This window comes from Lagenorhynchus albirostris, chromosome 5, assembly GCF_949774975.1.
Source record: "Lagenorhynchus albirostris chromosome 5, mLagAlb1.1, whole genome shotgun sequence".
NCBI classification, from domain to species: domain Eukaryota; kingdom Metazoa; phylum Chordata; class Mammalia; order Artiodactyla; family Delphinidae; genus Lagenorhynchus; species Lagenorhynchus albirostris.
In genome coordinates this window covers 8,036,481-8,057,779 of record NC_083099.1, presented here as the reverse complement: position 1 = coordinate 8,057,779, position 21,299 = coordinate 8,036,481, and the positions used below count along the sequence as shown (strand labels likewise).

Here is a 21,299-nt window from a genome sequence, read left to right as displayed (position 1 = left end):
GAAATTCATAGCACTTTTCACTTTCATGGGAAAAATTAACATAAATTGAGCACTCACACGCAATTAAAAGCACTTTAGAAAAGATATTTTAACTCTTTAAATCCTGAAATAACTCTATGAGTAAGGTACTGTTACACCCATATACATATAAGGGAACCACGCAAGGGAATTACATATCTCACCTGGTTTACAAAACTAGAAGTGGTAAAGCCAGAATTCAATCTAATGGTGTCTGATTCCGAAGTCCATATTTCCTCTGCAACATTATATTGCCTCCTGTATATAGACCCTAAGTTTAACCCTATTCTAGTAACTTCTCCAAAATGTTGAGACCTTCTTTATCATGGGGTGACTTCATTGGCATGGTGACCGTATTTTCCATAGAGAAATGATGATGTATAACCTGATAAAGAATTGTAACTCCAGTGTTAGATTAGGCTGAAATTAGTATGACCAAAGTTGATAATTTCTGGTAAATGTAACCGAAAGAAAGAATTCGGGTTGGGGCTATCTTGAATTATTCAGGAGGATGGATGTAACAATAAATAGGTTGACACACTTGCACTAATTATCAATTCTGGTGCTAAGAAACTTTTAACATAGTCCTTGGACGTTGAGACTTGGGCACAGGGACGTTTATGACATGTCTTAATAGACAAACTAGAAATGTTTAGTCTTTTTTTTTTTAACTAAAAACTACTGAAACCAGTGATTTCACCCAACCCCTGAGCTTCTTACCTCCTTGCCAGTCCCATGGGGATCAGGGCTGAAATGTGAATATCACAGAGAGTTGATCTGTCCGTAAGTGTGGGCACACTTGGGCCTTTCTCTTTCCCAGTTTCACAAACCCAGGTGGGTCCAAGGCCTTCTCGGGCTACTTGCTGGTGTCTGCTAGGCCATTCCCGTTGTTTGACCAACAACTACTGTTTAGTGCGAAATCCTCACATCTTTTCTGACTTTGAGATACTTGACCACTCCCCACAGCAGGTGACTCCTTGGGAGGTGAAGTCCATCTGCTCGCTCACTCTATGTTTTTCCAGGAGAAAATCCATCCCTAATCCCCATCCGCTCTGGAATTCGGGTGAACAAAGCCTGCTCTCTCATTACACTCTGGTGGTGCTTTTGGGAGCGGAAGACTGACCAAGAAATCTCATTGAAACAGGAGTCACATGTTCGTGTACCACCCGGCTCTTCTCAGAAGGGTGGCAAGGACTCTGAGAATACCTGAATTCTTTGTTTCTTGAATGGTCTCAGAATTCCTAATATCTATGTCTCTTAAAATTAAAGTGACTAGAGAGCTGGGGTGGTGTTATCTTGGCTTCAGATTGCCCAGGAAATCCTCAATTACATTTCTAACACCTTTTTCAGTACTTTTATTAATAGAAATGTGTCATATTTAATATCCTAAAACTAATTTTAAATGATGGCTTTGGGGAAGAGACTAATATTCTCATAAAGGCTAACCAGATTTTTATTATAGACTTACTTTTGAAACGTATTTGTTATTATAATAAAAATAACTATTAAACCCTAACTTGATAGCTTATTCTATGAAATTATTAAAACCATTTCATCATACCCACACAGTTATACCCAATGATTAAAATAATACAGATGTGAATAGAGTACAAAAATCAAAGTTTGTCACAGCCAGGATGGCGGCTAACAGATTAAGTGTGGGTCAAAGTGGTCTATTGTTCTTATTACTGAGTTTTTTTGTTTTTTGGGGTTTTTTTGGCACGCGGGCCTCTCGCTGTTGTGGCCTCTCCCGTTGTGGAGCACAGGCTCCAGACGCGCAGGCTCAGCGGCCATGGCTCATGGGCCCGGCCGCTCCGCAGCATGTGGGAGCTTCCCGGACCGGGGCATGAACCCGTGTCCCCTGCATCAGCAGGCGGACTCTCAACCACTCCGCCACCAGGGAAGCCCATTTACTGAGTATTTTTAAAAGGTATTTTTACTCTGATCAAGTCACATGGAATCGAAATGAGTACATCAGGATGCACCCTGTGGCACTGAGGCTGCAGCAAAAAGCCTGTTTAAAAATAGCTGTGTCAACATGGCCAGCTACGTGTACTCTGCTGATTCAGGATATATAGAATGTACATTTATACATAAGGAGGAAGCCCCTCCGTCCTATTTTTCTCCCATTATATGCCATGTTGTTTTCTCTAGCCTTGATGCATGCCCTGGTGTTTGGAAACGTGACGGCGATCATACAGAGGATGTATTCCAGGTGGTCCCTCTATCACACTAGAACCAAGGATCTGAAGGACTTCATACGTGTCCATCACCTGCCCCAGCAGCTCAAGCAGAGGATGCTTGAATATTTCCAAACAACCTGGTCAGTCAACAATGGAATAGATTCCAATGAGGTAATGTGCATTTCTCATGTTGACGTTTTCAGGCAGAAAGCACGTATTCTAAGGTGAAAGCAAAGTGCTCTAATGCAGGTCTCAAAAGGGAAATACACACCTACCACCTTCTTTATCTCTTTATTTTTAATCTCTCATGACCTCAATACATCTTCTTTCATCTGCTCTGGCTTATGTTTTTACAATGTCACTTTGGATTGACCTGTGTTTTACAGTAACTTGCTACTTTGGTCAGTCGGGCAGACTTATTTTCATTCTCATTGACCCTCTTTGAAGGAACCAATTCTTATGACAGTTGAATGATGGAATCATGGAATATTAGATTAATCAAGTTAATGTTTACCTTTAAAAGCAACAAAGTAAAAAAAAAAAAGGCTTTTCAGCAAACATATTATCTTTGGACATCCAGAAACACCACAGACCACCACTGTAGAAAAGGTATCCTATAAATCAAGCAACCATTCCACCAACCCCCCAACGAAACTAGTCATCAATATTTTTAAGTAATTATTTGTTTTTTCCTCTCTTCAGATGGTCATGACAGCAGAGGAAACACTAAAGGGTCCAAATTCCATATCTTCTGTCCTGAGTAGGCATCTTTGTGAGAAGCAAGTCACAAGGAACTATATGTTTCATTCTAGAGTCTTTTATTAATTTATTCTATTTCTCCAGACTTATTAACAGCTGATTATTTAGGAGCACACAACCAGGGTCACAGTCATGGAAAAACCTCTCCAGGATTATTCATATGTATATTTCCTCTTCTGTACTGTGGCTGGTCAAACAGTGGGAAAAACTTCCTGTGGTCTTATAGTCAATCAATTACGCAAGACTGACCCCAGCTTGCTTCCCTCTTTCATCTTCTCTGACAGCTTTTGAAAGACTTTCCAGATGAGCTTCGTTCTGACATCACCATGCACCTGAACAAGGAAATCTTACAGTTGTCCCTTTTTGAGTGTGCCAGCCGGGGCTGCCTCAGGTCTCTGTCCCTACACATCAAAACCTCCTTCTGTGCTCCAGGGGAGTATCTGCTGCGTCAGGGAGATGCTTTGCAGGCCATCTACTTTGTATGCTCGGGCTCCATGGAAGTTCTTAAAGACAGCATGGTGCTGGCGATTCTGGGTATGTCTGAGTTGAAAAGCTTCATGAAATTTTACTCTGGAGCATAAATTAAGGAGATGAAATGGGGGGAAAAACTGTGATTGAAAGAAGGAAAATCAGGGATGAATATGTGGATTCAGATATGGGTTTAATTTGCCAAATTATTAGTAGTAGTTTTTATTATTAATTAATTGTTATGCCATATATTGAGTTTACACTGTGCTAAGTGTTATATCCAACACATGTTTTGATTCTTGTTAAAAATCCAGTGGTATAAATATTATCCCTACTTTACAAGTGAATATATAGTATCTTAGTTAACTTAATTTGTCCCAAATAACATAGCAAGAGAATGAACACAGTTCTTTCTGATTCCTAAAGCCAGATTATAAATTATGATATAGTCTCCCTCTTGGTGAGACAGCTGGTCAGTTTTCAGAGGGCGTTTCTGCCTTTTTGTGGAGAATCAGTTCAGAGAAGAACATTGAAAATTGTTTTATCTGTGCTAGAAATTGAACAAAAAATGATTTCGTATTGAGAATAAGCTCTCGTAGCAATCATAGCAATCATTAACTCAATTCTGTCAAGGTGATGATAGGCTCTTTTCACTCCCTCAAAAATTCATAGGACAATTTGTGAATATTTTGTACCACAAAGTTGACTCCAACTATTAAGACATAATTGGTGTTCATTGAAATGTAAATGTCAGCTGAGAAAAGGTGACATGCAGGGTTAATGTAGAAAAATTGCTATCTGCAATTTTATGTGTACCTCTTTTAAAAATCACTTTCATTTGTTTCTTTATCTGTTCATTTATTTATTCAACTATTATTTCTTGAGGGCCTACGAATAAATTAGGTACTGGTCTAAACGATATATTTTGAACACCAGTGTAGAATGATAATGTTTAGAATTTGTGTTAATTAAAAGTGGCTAATGCAGCACTTTTCATTTATTTTTAATTTTCATATTTAAGAACCTAATATCTGTGGACAACCCAACCCTTTACAAAGTATTTTCACATGTGGGACCTTAGCTACATTTTCCTAACACAAAGAGACAGATAAGAGAGGTATTTTCTCATTTTTCCGAAGTCAAAGCTAACCTAGGTCTTCAGACTCTGCATCCAGTGTCCTTTCCACCTCTGAACAATGCCTTTTATTCTATATGATCATTGTTAAGTCTGCAGTCTCTGGATTTTAGCTAGTAAGCTTCAAGATAGGTTATATTTGGGAAGAGAGAAGAGAATATTGATTGATTCCCTAATGTGAGCTGGGTGTTGTATGTCCATTATCCAGTTCAAATCTTGCAACCCTATTAGGTTGCTATGATTATCCCCAGTTAGAGGTGCAGAGATGGGGGCAGCGAGGGGTAAAATACCAAATGGAAGAATGCTTTCCATTGCTTCCAATTGACTTCAGTTTACCACATCCCAGAGGAAAGGTAGGGCTTGGCTTCCAAAGTTTGGGCTCAGTTCTTGATTCACCCCCTTATGTTTTTCTCCTTAATAGAAAGGCATGGAAGAGCAACTAAAAGAGTGTATTTATCCTCAGTGTGGCCAGCTCATTATCAGTGGGACAGTGAGACTCTGTATGTGTGTGTTTTTCAAGAGGAGAATTTAACACTCTTCCTGCCCACTTCTCAACTCTATGAAGTTAAAGATCAGTCATTCTATCATTTTTTATTCAAAATTAAAAGTGACAATCATTTCTAAATTTGCTTCAAAAACCTTTCTTTACCTGTGGGCTTCCTTAGTACCACTATCAGTTTTATAGCCTGTCCATTGGCACAGTCTGCTTTTAAAAGGGCATTTAGTGCCATTTACAGCGACATGGTTGGACCTAGAGATTGTCATACTGATTGAAGTAAGTCAGACAAAGACAAATATGTGATATCGCTTATATGCGGAAACTCAAAAAATGGTACAAATGAACTTATTTACAAAACAGAAATAGAGTCACAGATGTAGAAAGTAAATTTATGGTTACCAAGGGGGAAAGGTGGTGGAGGGATAAATTGGGAGATTGGGATTGACATATACACACTACTATATATAAAATAGATAACTAATAACCTACTGTATAGCACGGGGAACTGTACTCAATACTCTGTGACGACCTGTATGGGAATAGAATCTAAAGAGTGGATATATGTATATGTATAAGTGGTTCACTTTTCCATACAGCAGAAACTAACACAACATTGTAAATTAACTATACTCCCATAAAATTTAATTTAAAATAAAATAAATAAAATTAAAGGGTATTTAGTTATTTTTCTAGCAGCTTATGGTTTGATATACATGTAAGCAAATTAATGCACTATTTTTACATGTATATAATGTGGGTTTTTCCATAATTGTGGTGAATTTTTAAATTTGGTAACTAGCAACAGTTCTAGGAATGGAATACGAAGGCATCATCCCTGATACTATGTCACGATAGGTACAAATTTGGTGGCTTGTATGTAAATACTATTGTTTGTAATACACAATTCCATCGGATTTTCTTATTTTATTTTTTTTAATTAATTAATTAATTTTTTTTTTGCGTTATGCGGGCCTCTCACTGTTGTGCCCTCTCCCGTTGCGGAGCACAGGCTCCGGACGCGCAGGCTCAGCGGCCATGGCTCACGGGCTCAGCCGCTCCGCGGCATGTGGGATCTTCCCGGACCGGGGCACGAACCCGTGTCCCCTGCATCGGCAGGCAGACTCTCAACCACTGCGCCACCAGGGAAGCCCCCGGATTTTCTTATGTTAAAAAAATTCTACTAACAACTAAAAGACTTAGTTCATTGCCTTGTGCTTCTGGCCCGCATTTCCTACATAAATTGAGCTTCCCGTAATTAACGTTTTCCCATCTTTGCTGCTACCATATATCTCTCAAAAATGCACGTGACCATTCGAAACACGCCTATGTTATATTGGGACTAAACCCAAAGATAATACGTTAGTAATATTTTCTCTCTGTGGTTAGCATTATTTCAACGGAGACTGACTATTTTACTTCCCCTACGGTAATATTATCTTATGGGCCAATTTAAATCAATACTGACTTTGATAAACTTAAGCACATGGCTTAAAATATACATATATAGTACATGTTCACTCTGCCAACAAAATAATTAATACATAATGTCGTAGGGGAAAAGTATCACCGAACAGCTGTCAAGCCATAATTTATTCAAACAATCCCGTCGTCCTATCAATTCTTGAAGGCGTTCTTAATCTGATGCTTTTCGGGGAGGCAGTTGACACAGAGGCAGGGATTTTTCCAGGGATAGAATTTGTCTGCCTTATACACATTCATTTCATGTCCTGGTAATTGAACACTTTCTTCATTGTGGTTTAAAAGAAGATGACAAACCACAGATAAATGCACTCTTCACAGATGGCATTAGTCTGCCTAATTATAATTAAACATAAGTTATAGCTCTAACCAGGATGGTTTGCACATGCATCCCATCAACGTTTTTTTGCCCAATGGAAGAATAATGATTAGCAAATATCAGTAATGGAATTCTGAATAATAGAGACTCTAAGGGATCATAAATATCTTCTTTTCTTTTAGAAATAAAGATACTGAAACCCAGTGTAATTAAGAAACTTAGATATAGGCTCTAAATCTAGGTAGGGAGTAATCCACAAAATCGTAAAATGAGTGAAGGTGATGGTCAGGGCTCCACCTGAGGTCTAGCACACATGTCAGTGGTCCATAATTATCCATTGAATAAATAAATAAACTAGAATTCTTTCTAGGATGCCAAGTTTAGCAAGATGCTGGGGTCATTGTGGCCAAAATCACCAGGTATGAAAGTATGATGACCCTAACGTTTTTCCAAACACCAGCTGCTTCACAGAATATGTGAATTCTCACCGCGGCAACATGGTGCCTCATGGTAAATTCTCCTCAGATATACAAAATTTGAAAATCTGCTGTATTCAGTCCATCCTGGCTATATTTACATCTTGCATCAGTATCCAACTTTGAGTTTTGGAGCGGCAATTTAGATTTCTAAGAAAACATGCAAGAAAAACAATTTCCAAGTTTAGCAGGATTGGTGACAACAGTAAATCAAACGAGTTCTTCAACACTATGTGGCTGTTTCTTGTCTTAGTGTCTATAAATATAGATTTGTTTCTTCTGCCAAATGGGCTCAATTTCAAGGTTTTAATTCAAAGGTAACACCTAGAATAATTTAAAATGTTTTGATCAGGCACAAATATTTATGAATATCTCAGGTATTCATGGTTGATGTGGCACATCTCCTTTTACTGTCAAATTCAATAAAACAGACTTTTATGGAAGCCTGTTGCATGCCAGAGACTTTGCTTCCAGAAATTCTGGGCACAGTAAAAAAATAAAAGTTTCAAAGTTAAAAAAATTAATTGAATGAAGAATGGATGGGACAGTTTGTTCTATAACATTCCAAAGATATTATTTGCCTGGTGGTTTTTGGTTGGTCAGTTAGTGGTTGTTGGTTCCCTGTGAAATGAAACAAAGCGGCCATAAAAATATATAAATAAATAAAAGTTATTTTATTTAGTTATAGGCATGATGATATTTGAGGACAAAGCAAAGACGAAGTAGAAACTCCTAAGTTGGAGCCTTGAATCCAATGCCAGCATCCTTTGTGAACTTGGTCATATTACCTCAGCTTTTAACCTAAGTCTGTCTGAGAATTGAATGGATTTTCTTGCAGATTTCTCACATGGATGCTGAGTGAATGAATGGCTCTGTCTAAAATAAAACTGAAGCTGCAATCAGCTCTTTGTTAGTAATTACAATTATGCTCACCCTCCTGCCAGGTTAAACTGATTTGAATCAATTTTAAGATTTTAAAGATTCAAATAACTTGTCCAATATTATCTAATCAGCAAACTCGAGGAAGTAAGCTAGTTCCCAGACAGGTGAAGTGTAGCCTAAGACGGATCGACAGAGGTGTTAAAAAAGATCAGAGGTGCTGGCTGTGGGGTGGGACACAGAAAATGTGGATAAAGTAGTGTTAGATCATCTCTCCCCACAGTGGAAGAGCTCATCGTTTTTATTTATTCACTTTCTTTGTTGCTGGAGAAAATGGGGTTTTTACACTGTCACAGAGCATAAAACTTGTATTTTACATTTCTATGTAGTAGATTTCATGGTCTGTAATGCCCAGTAGTTGCCTCTGCCTCTCAACTCTCCTCCTCCATGCCCCGCCTCCTGTCTTGTAGACATGTTCAGAGATAAATAAAACAACCCAAGTATATTAGATGGTGATGCTTATATTATTGTCCAAAGTGCTACAATCAAAATGATTAATATACCTCTTGATGGTCTAAACCTCAGAATCCTGGAGCATTTTTACAGTCAGAAAAACTGAGCCATTATTATTTCCCTTGAATGGTTAAAGCAACGGTGACGAAAAATGTCAACTGCTTTGTCTAAAGTCATTTACCAGATCCTGTGAGGGACCTGTCTGGAGCCCATGTATGACCTACAATTCCTAATTCTCGGGCTCCTAGGCTTTATTCTCTAGACCAGTTTTCTCAACTGGGGACAATTTCGATTGCCAAGGCACATTAGGCAATGCCTGCAGATATTTTGGGTGTCATCTCTGGGGGTGGATGATGTGAGATGCTACTAAACATTCTACCCCGTACGGAATGCTCCCCCTGCCAGCAGAGAATGATGAGGCCCCAAATCTCAACCCTGCTGAGGCTGAGAAACCCTGCCCCAGATAAAGGTTCCTCTTCACTTTCAGTGTAATTTCAGAGAAATGAAGCCTGTAAATCAAACAAAGTTACCAGTCCCAAGCTTGCTTTTCATTAAAGCTACATGTCTCTTTTTTTCACTGTTTCAAGGGAAAGGAGATTTAATTGGAGCCAATCTATCAATTAAGGACCAAGTGATCAAGACCAATGCGGATGTGAAGGCGCTAACCTACTGTGATCTCCAGTGCATCATCCTCAAAGGACTCTTTGAAGTGCTGGACCTTTACCCAGAATACGCTCACAAATTTGTGGAAGACATTCAGCATGACCTCACATACAACCTTCGAGAAGGTCACGAGAGTGATGTAAGTCTCGCTTCTAATTAGTGCTGAGACCCAAACACATGGGGCCTGGAGATCATTTATAACAGGAAAGGCACATGTCCTGACCTCACCTCAAAAAGTCTCTGAGCAGATAAGGTAGGACTGTTCAGTTACTAATTGAGCAGTTAGATAATTAGCTACAAGTCAAACCTGGAGCTTGTTATCAACATTTTAGGAAAGTATTATTTACGGATGACTTCTCTTAATTCAGTTTCTTTCTTTTTTATTTTCATGCGCTTATAGCCAGAATCAATTTCAGGGACATATAATATTCAGCTAGAGATGTGTGACTTCTCCCGAACTGAAAGATTTCTGGATAGAGTATGTGGTGCAGAGTTTGCTGTGTGTGTAATTATTCACTACTCCACTGGCTTGACATACATTTTGCTTAAGAATATCTTTTTATTTGTTAACCGGTACTCAAAACAGCCTATCTTACAATGACTAAAAATGCACGGAAGGATTCAAGCCAAAGATTGTCACGCTGAAAGCATAATGAACATTTTCTGAAATTATATATTTGCCGCATGTTTCAGTTTATACAAACAGCTTTCCTGTCAAAATATGTACCAAACTGCATCCCGTGATTAAGCTGCTCATGAACATGACTTCATTAGATGTGTCAGAGAGACCAATGATTTAATAGGGATGATTGTTGAAAGGCAAACCAGAGCACGTACGCAGAGCATTCTCTATGAACAGAAGCCTTGATCTGCTGCCTTGAGCTGCCCCAGATATCTGCTATACTCGATTTTTTCCCTAAGGGTTTAAGAAACGAAGCTCTTGTTTTGACTAACACACTTGTGGGGACATTTTGTTCGTCATCAGTATTCTCCACTTGAAAGGTAAAGAATGAACCCAAATTGCGTATGACTTCATCTTGGTGGAGGATATCAAATGGCAGACAGTATGTAAATGGTATCCCTTTCTGACGTTCAAGATTACCACTCTTGAATGTGTGCTTCTCTCCATTGGTGATGACAAGCAGCAGAGGAGGTATCGATATTTATTGCAAACTTACTTGTGCTAAATACTCTGCCTGTGTAAAACATCTCATTTAGTGCTTAAAGCCACGGTTGAAGGTGAGTGTCAACTAGGTTTTACAGGACAGGAGGCAGATGCAGAATGGTTAAGTAACGTGTGTGAGGTCACACAAACTTGTAGGTGGCAGGGACAGAGTATGGGCACAGGGGTCTGTCATTTTAAAATCTGTAAACTCATAGTTATGTTGTCTCTTATTTATTTACTTATTTATTTTTGGCTGCGTTGGGTTTTCGTTGCTGCGCACGGGCTTTCTCTAGTTGTGCCGAGCGGGGGCAACTCTTCGCTGCGGTGCACGGGCTTCTCGTTGCGGTGGCTTCTCTTGTTGTGGAGCACGGGCTCTAGGCGCGCCAGCTTCAGTGGTTGCAGCACATGGGCTCAGTAGTTGTGGCTCATGGGCTTAGTTGCTCCGCGGCATGTGAGATCTTCCCGGACCAAGGCTCAAACCCGTGTCCCCTGCATTGGCAGGCGGATTCTTAACCGCTGCGCCACCAGGGAAGTCCCCTGTTGTCTCTTCTTCTTGAAGACACTCATCTTGTCTTCCCTTTCAATAAATCGAGGTCTACGACTAAAGTTGCCTTTTGTGCTCTCCACGACAGTGTAATGTGACAACTATTTTTGAAGAGTGGAGGTGAGTTACGGCATCGAAGCCACCAAAAAGGGAAAAAGAAATGAGGGAAGAGAGGAAGAGCCACCATTCCTCAGCATAGACAAATGGAAAATATGGGATCTCAACCCCTAGTTTCTTCTTAGTTGGTTACTTTTAGGGATTCTTACCTTTAATCCATTTTTTATCTTCTTCTTCTCTTTGCTGAAACATTAATCATAGTGATTTTAAAACTCCAATGTCTGAATTGCCAATGAGACTATTTTCGTTATCTGTTATTTCTCTTGTGTGTGGTTTTTTTTGTTTGTTTTCTTTTTGGTTATTTGGCCCCCACCCCTCTTTTTAACAGATATCATGATTTTGCTTCATTGTAGATGTTGTTTATGAAAAAGTGTTCACCTTATTTCCCTCCAGATAGGGTTATAGTTTCTCTTGGCAGGCAGATAGAGTACCAGCAAATCACTTTCATCCTGCTCACCGTTCCTCTTCATCTTTGTTAGGCTGATCTGTTTCAGTTTTGCCCTTACTCTGGTGCTATAGCTCTCACTCCTAAGTAAGACATGATTTTTTTCAGGATCTCAGCTAAAATCCTTGGATGTTCACCAAGGCTCCTCCAATTTGGCAGGCCTTGAATTCCAGCCTGCATCTCCTGAGCATCACATGGTTATGGAAATCATCTGGTTTCTTGGAGCACCACCCTGTGTAGGCTCAAATGGGGAGCTGGCTGATGCCTCAAAGGCCCCATTGATGCAGTTCCCTCCTCTCTGGGGTTTATTCATCAAATCCCAGGTGGTTTGGTACACCTAAACGTCCTCGTCCAGGAAGACTGTTCCTTTCTCTTACACCTCACGCTGAAACAGCCGATTCTCTCTGGATAAACATGGTCCTCACCCTGATGGACTTCCCTTTTCCCAGGCAACACAGCCCTTCAAGTCTGACGTACGTTGCTTGCTCTCCAGTGCTTTCAAACAGTTATTTTATATATTTTGTCCAGATTTATAATTATTTTTTAGTTCAATATAAGCTCTTTCATTGTGGCTGAAACCAAAAGTCTTGCTTCTTTACAGAGGACTCCTTCTAAGTTACACTTTAAGGGCTAATGGGAACTGGCACTTACCTCTGAGACCCTTATCGTTTTATATTTTGTGTTTCCTCATCTTGTATCACTGAGAAGTTCTATTTACAGTATATCCAAGATCCTGGGGTGCTATACCTTCTAAAGGTAAATTTGGACCACCCTGACCCATAATTTCATACCCCGGGGGAGAAGTCTTGTGCTGTTTCCAAGGATACTATGACTTTGGGGGGAGCTTCTATTCTGACGATTACCTATGGTCATGGATTCCTACTCTCTGCTCTGCAACTCTGGTATAAGACCAGTGTGGAACCCAACCCCCTCCTTAATTCCCACACACGTGCAAACAAAACTATCCAATCACACAGGGTTTCTGATGGGTTGAAGCCTGTGTGAAAGGTTGGTCAATGAGTTCTAGAAGGAAGAACATTTGCATGATGGAAATGCAAACAGTATAAATGTGACTTCACTCTATATCCTTAATCTTAAAACTCCTGTGGCCTCCCTGCCCCATTGTTCAGCCCTTTATTCTTGCTCTCACCTCCTCTCCTCTCTTCATCCTCTCCCTTCATCCACAAATTCCCCATTGTTTCTGATACATATTAGCTTAACTCTCTCTGTTTGATTGCCTTGTGTCTTTCTAATTTTCCCTTCTGAATATCACCTTCTATCCCAAGTAGCTTATAAACTATCAGGTGACAGAACGTTACCAGAACATCTGGATAAAGAGGAGACTGATCATCAACCCATTTTGAAATAAAATAAAATAAAAACCCATTTGAAATAAAGACCAAAAAAGCATTTTAAGAAATAGTCAAAAGGTATGCATGTAAGAGTAAGCTGTGACTCTAGAACTCTGATAAATTACGTAACTTTAGAATAGCAGCTCATCCAATTCCCACAGGAAAACTAATTAAAATGTGTAAAATATTTTCTAAGTTTGTGAAAAGGCTAGCTAGTACTGTTTCGATCTCATGCTAATTAGGAGTTTTATGCACTCAGTGTATTCTCTGTGTTTGCCCTTATTTATATCTCCTGGATGACCCCAATAATGACATAGATTAATTTAGCTATTTCTGTTTATGGAGATGCTAAGAAATTTGCTTCACAGCTTCTCATGGTAAACCCTATAAAATTGATTTTAGCACAGACCCATCTGTTGTTGGTTGTGAAATTTAGTTTGCCTTAACATAAGAATTTTGAATTTGAGATAAATAGTGATGGAAGAGTATCTAAAATATGTTTTCAAACATTAATAGTGCTAAAACACTGGAGATCAGCTATTGCTATGGCTATGTGTAGATATGTTCTGGGTTTGCACATTGTGGACTCTGACTTGGTGGTGAGGTTTTGAAGCAGCAAATGGCAATGGCTGTCGGAAAAAGGTGATAAATTCTCCGGTTTTACCTTAACAGGGGTTACTCGATGAAACCTATTAACTTTTTTTTGTCATTTTTTTTACTGAAGTATAGTTGATTTACAGTGTTTCAAGTATATAGCAAAGTGATTCAGTTATACATTTATATATGCATTCTTTTTCAGATTATTTTCCATTACAGGTTATGTACAAAATATTAAGTATAGTTCCCTGTGCTCTACAGTAGGCCTTGTTTATCTATTTTGTATATAATAGTGTGTATATGTTAATCCCAAACCCCTAATTTATCCCTCCTCCCTTTCCCCTTTGGTAACCATAGTTTGTTTTCTGTGTCTGTGAGTCTGTTTCTATTTTGTAAATAAATTCATTTGTATCATTTTTTAGATTCCACATACAAATGATTTCATATGATATTTGTCTTTATCTAATTTACTTCATTTAGTATGATAATCTCTAAGTTCATCCATGTTGCTGCAAATGGCATTATTTCGTTCTTTTTTATGGCTGAGTAATATTCCATTGTGTATATGTACCACATCTTCTTTATCCATTTTTCTGTTGATGGACATTTAGGTTGCTTCCATGTCTTGGCTATTGTAAATAGTACTGCTATAAACATTGGGGTGCATGTATTTTTTTGAGTTAGAGTTTTCATCCTTTCCGGATATATTCCCAGGAGTGGGATAGCTGAACTGTATTGCAACTCTGTTTTTAAAGGAACCTCCCTACTGTTCTCCACAGTGGCTGCACCAATTTACATTCCCACCAACAGTGTAGGAGGGTTCCATTTTCTCCACACCCTCTCCAGCATTTATTATTTGTAGGCTTTTTGATGATAGCCATTCTGACCAGTGTGAGGTAAAACCTCTTTGTAGTTTTGATGTGCATTTCTCTAATAATTAGCAATGTTGAGTATCTTTTCATGTGCCTATTGGCCATCAGTATGTCTTTGGAGAAATGTCTACTTAGGTCTTCTGCCCATTTTTTGATTGGAAACCTATTACAGTTTAAGTGTGTTGGTTACCTCATTTTTTCCCTTAGTGTTCCATTATTTTTATATACTCTGATCAGCATAAAAAATAAAGCCTCCTCCTTCACTCTCCCCACCCTTTAGTAACGAGAGAGATATTTCCCTAGGTTCCTGAGTGTCAGTGGCCTCTGGGTGAAGGTCTTTGAAATGCCACCTCCACTACAGCACAAGAGGTTACACCAAATTTCAGAGAAGGTTCCTGAACAGAGACAAGGGAGCCTGTGAGGAGCACCCACTTTTAGCAGCTTTCCTCCAGTTTTGATGTATTAGATGGTACGTGGGTGATTTATGGTGCTGACCCATAGCTGCTCAGAACCTCAAGCTTCATCACAGTACCCCAAACCCCCCATCAACACACACTCTCTCTACACACCAAGCACCATATTTCAATAGTGTAGTTACAAAACTACGCACTCCAGTCTTGACTCTCGAGTGAAACAAGCACATTTATAGACATAATTAATGGAAAACTTTCCAGAGTGGTCATATACATCAGATAACACCTATATATTAAACATAATTAAATGTAAAAGTTACATGCTAATGGGAGAGTCAACTTGCTCTCACTAGCCTGTGGGGTGTGTATGGGGTGGGAGGGTGGGCAGGTAGGTACTGAGACATATCTCCCTGACCATGACAAAAGAGAAGTGATGTAATGGTTCTCCCTGTCTCTATTCTTTTTCTTTAAATTGAGTTATAATTAACAAACAATATTAGATTAGATTAAGATGTACAACATAGTGATTCAATATTTTTAGATCTTATAAAATGATCACCACAATAAATCCAGTTGCCATCTAGCACCATACAAAGTTGTTACAATATTATTGACTGTATTCCCTATGTGTATGTTACATCCCTGTGACTTATTTATTTTGTAGCCAGTTTTTTTTTTCACTAGTCAAAATTTTTTACCTCTTAATCCCCTTCACCTATTTCATTCCACCCCCCAACCCTCTCCCCTCTGACAATCGCCAGTTTGTTTCTGTTTTGTTTGTTCTTTTGTCTTTTAGATTCCACATATAAGTGAAATCATACAGTACATGATTTTCTCTGTCTGACTTATTTCTCTTAGCATAATACTCTCCAGGTTCATCCATGCTGCTGCAAGTGCCAGGATTTTATTATTTTTATGGCTGAGTAATATTGTGTTGTATAGTATACCACATCTTCTTTATCCATTCATATATCGATGGATACCTAGACTGTTTCCATGTCTTGGTTATAGTAAGTAGTGCTGCAGTGAACATGGGAGTGCATACATCTTTTCAAATTAGTGTTTTCATTTTCTTCAGATAACTACTCAGAATTGGAATTGTTGGATCATATGGTATTTCTATTTTAAGTTTTTTGAGGAACTTCCACACTGCTTTCTGTAGTGGCTACATTAATTTACATTTCCACCAATAGCACACGAGGGTTCCCTTTTCCCAACATCCTTGCCAGCACCTGTTATTTATTGTCCCTTTTGTGATAACCGTACTTAAAGGTGTGAGGTGATAGCTCATTTACATTTCCCTGATAATTAGTGATATTGAGCATCTTTTCATGTGCCTGTTGACCATCTGTATGTCTTCTTCGGAAAAATGTCTATTTAGGTCTTCTGCCCATTTTTTAATTGGGTTATCTGGTTTTTTGATACTGAGTTGTATGAGTTCTTTGTATATTTTGGTATCAACCACTGATTGGATATATCATTTACAAATACCTTCTCCCATTCAGTAGGTTGCCTTTTTGTTTTGTTGGTAGTTTCCTTCCCGTGTAAAAGCTTCGTAGTATGATGTAGTCCCATTTGTTTATTTTTGCTTTTGTTTCCTCTACCTGAGGAGTCATATCCAAAAAAATATTGCTAAGACCAATGTCAAAGAAGTTCCTGCCTATGTTTTCTTCCAGGAGTTTTATGGTTTCAGGTCTTACATTTAAACCTTTAGTCCATTTTGAGTTTATTTTTGTATATGGCATGAGAAAGTGGTTCAATTTCATTCCTTTACAAGTAGCTGTCCAGTTTCCCCAACACCATTTATCAAAGAGACTTTTTCTGCATTGAATAATCTTGCCTCCTTTGTCATAGATTAACTGACGATATAAGTGTGGGTTTATCTCTCAGCTCTCTCTTCTATGCCATTGAGTTTCGTATCTGTTTTTGTGCCAGTACCATACTCTCTGATTACTAGCTCTGTAGCATAGTTTCAAATTTAGGATCCTGATACCTTCAGATTTGTTCTTCTTTCTCAAAATTACCTTGGTTATTTGTGGTCTTTTGTGGTTCCAAAAAACTTGGGGGATTATTTGTTCTAGTTTTGTGAAAAATGCCATTAGTATTCTGTAGGGATTGCATTGAATGTGCAGATTGCTTTATGTAGTATGAATATTTTAACGATATTGATTCTTCCAATCCATAAGCATGGTATAATTTTCCATTTGTTTGTGTCATCTTCAATTTCTTTCCTCAATGTCTTATAGTTTTCAGAATACAGGTCCTTTGCCTCCTTGGTTAAATGTATTCCTAAATATTTTGTTCTCTTTGTTGAAATTATAAATGGGATTGTTTTCTTTATTTCTCTTTCTGATAGTTTGTTATTAATGTGTAGAAACACAATAGATTTCTGGATATTAATTTTGTATCCTGCAACTTCAATTAGTTCTAATAGTTTTTTTGGGAGGGTTCTATATGCAGTATCGTATATCTGTAAATATATGCATACATACTATCATATCATCTGTAAATAGTGACAGTTTTACTTCTTCTTCTTTAATTTGGATGACTTTTTTCTTTTTCTTGCCTAATTGCTATAGCTAGGACTTCCGATACTATGTTGAATAAAAGAGGAGATTGGGGATTCTTGTCTTCTTGTTTATTTTAGAGGAAAAGCTTTCAGCTTTTCACCATTGAGTATGATGTTAGCTGTACGTTTGTCATATATGGCCTTTATGATGTTGAGGTACATTCCCTCTATATCTACTTTTTCTAGAGTTTTTATCATAAGTGCATGTAGAATTTTGTCAAATGTTTTTTTTCTTTCTGTACCTTGAAGGAGTGGCCTTGTGGGATGTGGGAGCATCCCCTGTGTAGATTGCTTGCACCCATCCTTGCCTCTTTTCTTAAACCCTTACCCACCCTATTTCCTCAAGTCTACAGGAGAAACCTTTTCAAAATATAAATTGGAACATGTCATTCTGTTGCTTAAAGTATTTCAATGGATCCTCATGAACTGTTAATAAAATCCAGACTTCTCACCATAACTTTCAAGATTCTCTGCATTCCAACTCCTGCCTGTCGTTCAAACTTATCTGATACATCAGATATCAACTCGTGTCCAGCATTGCATTCCAGCAAACTGGCCTGCTTTCCCTTCCTTACACATGCCAGGTGCCTGCCTGCCTCTCATGCCTCAGGGCCTTTGCATTGCTATTTTCTCTTTCTCCAGTGCTACTCCCCTGACCTTACCTGACCGCCTGCCCTGGAGTTTGCCTCTCCCATTTATCCTCTGTCACATCACCTTGTTTATCTTTTTCATAGCGTTTAACAAGATCTCAGTTACTTTAAAATGTATGTTTTCATGTTCATTGTCAGTTTCTCCTGCCAGAATGTCTATTTTATTCAGGCTTTGTCTTGTTCTATATATATCCTCAGTGCCTAAATCAGAGCATGGTGCAGAATCAACATTTAATATATATTTGATACTTGAATGAATAAATGTCAAAAATCTTACTTTGGGACCTGGAACCTATGTGAAATTTTGAGAAAATGAATTAAGTCCTAAAGAGAGCAGCCTATATAGCCAGTAAATGGAGTCTAAAATGAAAAGTTATGGGACTTTAGAATTATATATCTTAGAAGTAACAAAAGCAAAGAGAGTGTCAATAGTAGGATTTGAAAGAACAAATTAAAAGAACAGCTAAATTGCAAAACAGCAATTTTTCAGCTCCCGTAAGTTCAGGACAAGAAGGTTTCAAAAGCCATAGGAGGAATTTAAGCTGAAAAATAGGGGAAAAAACCTCTTGCTATGTAGGTAATATAATTTCTCCAAGTGGTTTGGTATAGTAGGTGTTAAGATGGAAAAAAAAAAAAAAAGATCTACCTTCAAATCTAAGGTAACACATATATTTTCTATAGACATAGATTAACTGTTACAACACTAATACCCCCAGAAAGTAGAGAACTTTTAAACATCAAATAATTCTGAACTGTTATTCACCTCACTTTTATTGCCCAGGGCATGAGGCCACAAATTTTTTGGATGAAGCGAGCACGTGGAAAACTCCAGGGTCTGGTAGAGCAGCTTATCTATGGTTATAAAATATTTGATCAGAATGTAATACACAGGTCTGTTGCCCTAAGTGGTAAACTTAGGTAACTAGGTATAAGGTCTGTAGTATATATGATGGTCAAGCATGTCTCATATTTCTTAATCAGTATTAGCCTCAGTGGAATCTGAATATGAATTTATATTTCTATTTGGGTATGGACCATAAGTCTTTAATATGCAAAGGTGAATCTTTATGTTTTCAGTTTTATGTTTTCAGTTTTATGTTTTCAGAAGGCAGCCCTATCTCCAGTTTTATGTTTTCAGAAGGCAGCCCCATCTCAAATGCAAATGTCATTGGAAAAAGCATCTGATTCCCAGGCCCTATTTGAGTTATGTTCACTTGAACCTCTTGGCACTAGACAATTTCTTCTATAATTAAGCTGTACTGTATCCATGAGGTGCGACTCCTTGCTTCTTCCCTTAGATAAAAACAAACCTGAATGGGTCTTTCAAGTGAAGTCTGTGATTTTCCAATATCTCTTGCTTCCTATGTGACTATATTACAATTTTTTTCAAGATTATAGTGAAAAGAGAGTGATTTCCAAAGGAGGGACTTGGTTTAAATTTAGTCCCCATTTCAGTCTCAAATAAGATTGGGCTGCCTGGAAGCAATTTTCTTGAAAATGATTTACTGAATAGTAATAATTTTAAAAATCATATCTGACAGCCCAGATACTTAGCTCTTCAAGAGTAGCCTTTGTGTAGGTGTGCATCTGCTAACACAGTCTTGTGTAATAAGAGAACATAATTAATTCTGCACCTTTCTGAGATAATTGTTCTTAGAAAATTGCATATTGAAGGACTCACATGGCATTTTACCATGTCAGCTTTCCCTGCCATCCCAGGCTCAACAAGTGTTTTGCTGGTTGTGTATTTTAAAATACTCTCCCTTAGGGAGCAAACCCCCTTCCTTGAAGTATCTTGTGGTGAACGGTTTTACCTACCCTACACTTTTATGGTGCTTAAGACAGTGTCAGGTATGCTGGGAAAAGCTCAGTAAGTAATGGCCTGGAAACTTTACCTGCATCCAGTGTATATTTTATGTTCTGAAACACTCATACAGGTGTTTTCCAGTGGATTCAGAAGTTGTGGCAAACATAGTACCTTGAAGGAAGAGATCGTGTTTCAGTGTTCTCAGAGCCTAGTATTGTGTTCATGCTTGTGGCACTGAGTAAATGAAGATTGCTGTTGAATTTCTTGCATATGTCGACCCGTCCTACTTGCTCTGGCTGCAGCACAGTGACCCTCATATTCCTCTTCTCTTCTTAGTGGTTGCTGTGCTTACTGCTTCATTCCCTCTACTATATCAGTCTTGGCCCCACCTTTTGCCCCTTATGGAAGATTTTAGGGAGGACTGGATTCTAAGTTTACACTCCCCTCTACCCCTGAAGTTTTGTTTCTCCTGCTTGGGCCCCAGCTTCAGAGAGACGAAGGCTTTATAACTTCCAAACGCTGTAAAGCAAAAGAAAGAGGTTACCCTCACCCCTTCTCAAAAGACAGACTGATTGTTTTTAAAATTTTTATTTTAGGACAGTTAGTGTGGGGCGTTGGCAAAAGGGCCAGCCTGAGAAGCCTGGTAAACTTGGGGGCAATTTAGAAGGAGGACATCTACAGTAGGCAACAGAAATCCAACTCAATCGTATACGCCCGTGTAACTTACCACCAGAAACGAGAAATAGAACATGTCCATTCCCCCAGAAAGTTCCATCGTGCCTGCTCCCAGTCAATCTTCCAACCCCCACTATCTGATTTCTATCGACATAGATTCGTTTTGCCAGTAATTCAGTGTCATAAAAATGGAATCATTCGATATGTACCCTTTTGAAGCTGGGTTCTTTTGCTTAACCTAATGTTTTTGAGATATATCCATGTTGTTGAGTATATCAAAAGTTCTTTTTTATTGCTAAATATTCCATTATATTGATATATGATTTTCAAATCCATTCTCCTGTTGATGGATTCTGTTGTTTCCAGTTTGGGATTCTTATGAATAAGGTTGCTTTAAACATTCTTATCTATGAACTTTTGTGGATATATACTTTCATTTTTCTTGAGTAAATACCTAGGAATGAAACTGCTGGATCCTAGAGAAGTAATTCATCAAGCTGTTCACTTAAGATGTGTGTATTTATTGTACGTTAATTATATCTTCAGAAACTATTGCAAATCAAAACAGAAATGCAGTTTTAAAAACAAATTAAATTATTATTGGTTTAACTCACCTATTTAAGACACTAAATGAACAACAATTTGTATTTTTCATTTCAATAAAGCTTATAAATCAGTGGCAAAAATAATAAACAAAGTGAT

At 38.3% G+C, this 21,299-nt stretch overlaps 1 protein-coding gene across 1 annotated transcript in view; it reads left to right on the top strand.

Annotated features, from left to right (window-relative positions):
• Positions 1-21,299, top strand: part of KCNH8 (potassium voltage-gated channel subfamily H member 8) — a 384,891-nt gene that overhangs the window by 307,149 nt on the left and 56,443 nt on the right. The window contains exons 9-11 of the mRNA XM_060149115.1: positions 2,173-2,372; positions 3,245-3,494; positions 9,316-9,530. Coding sequence (XP_060005098.1) covers positions 2,173-2,372; positions 3,245-3,494; positions 9,316-9,530 — 665 coding nt within the window. The remainder of the gene's footprint in view (positions 1-2,172; positions 2,373-3,244; positions 3,495-9,315; positions 9,531-21,299) is intronic.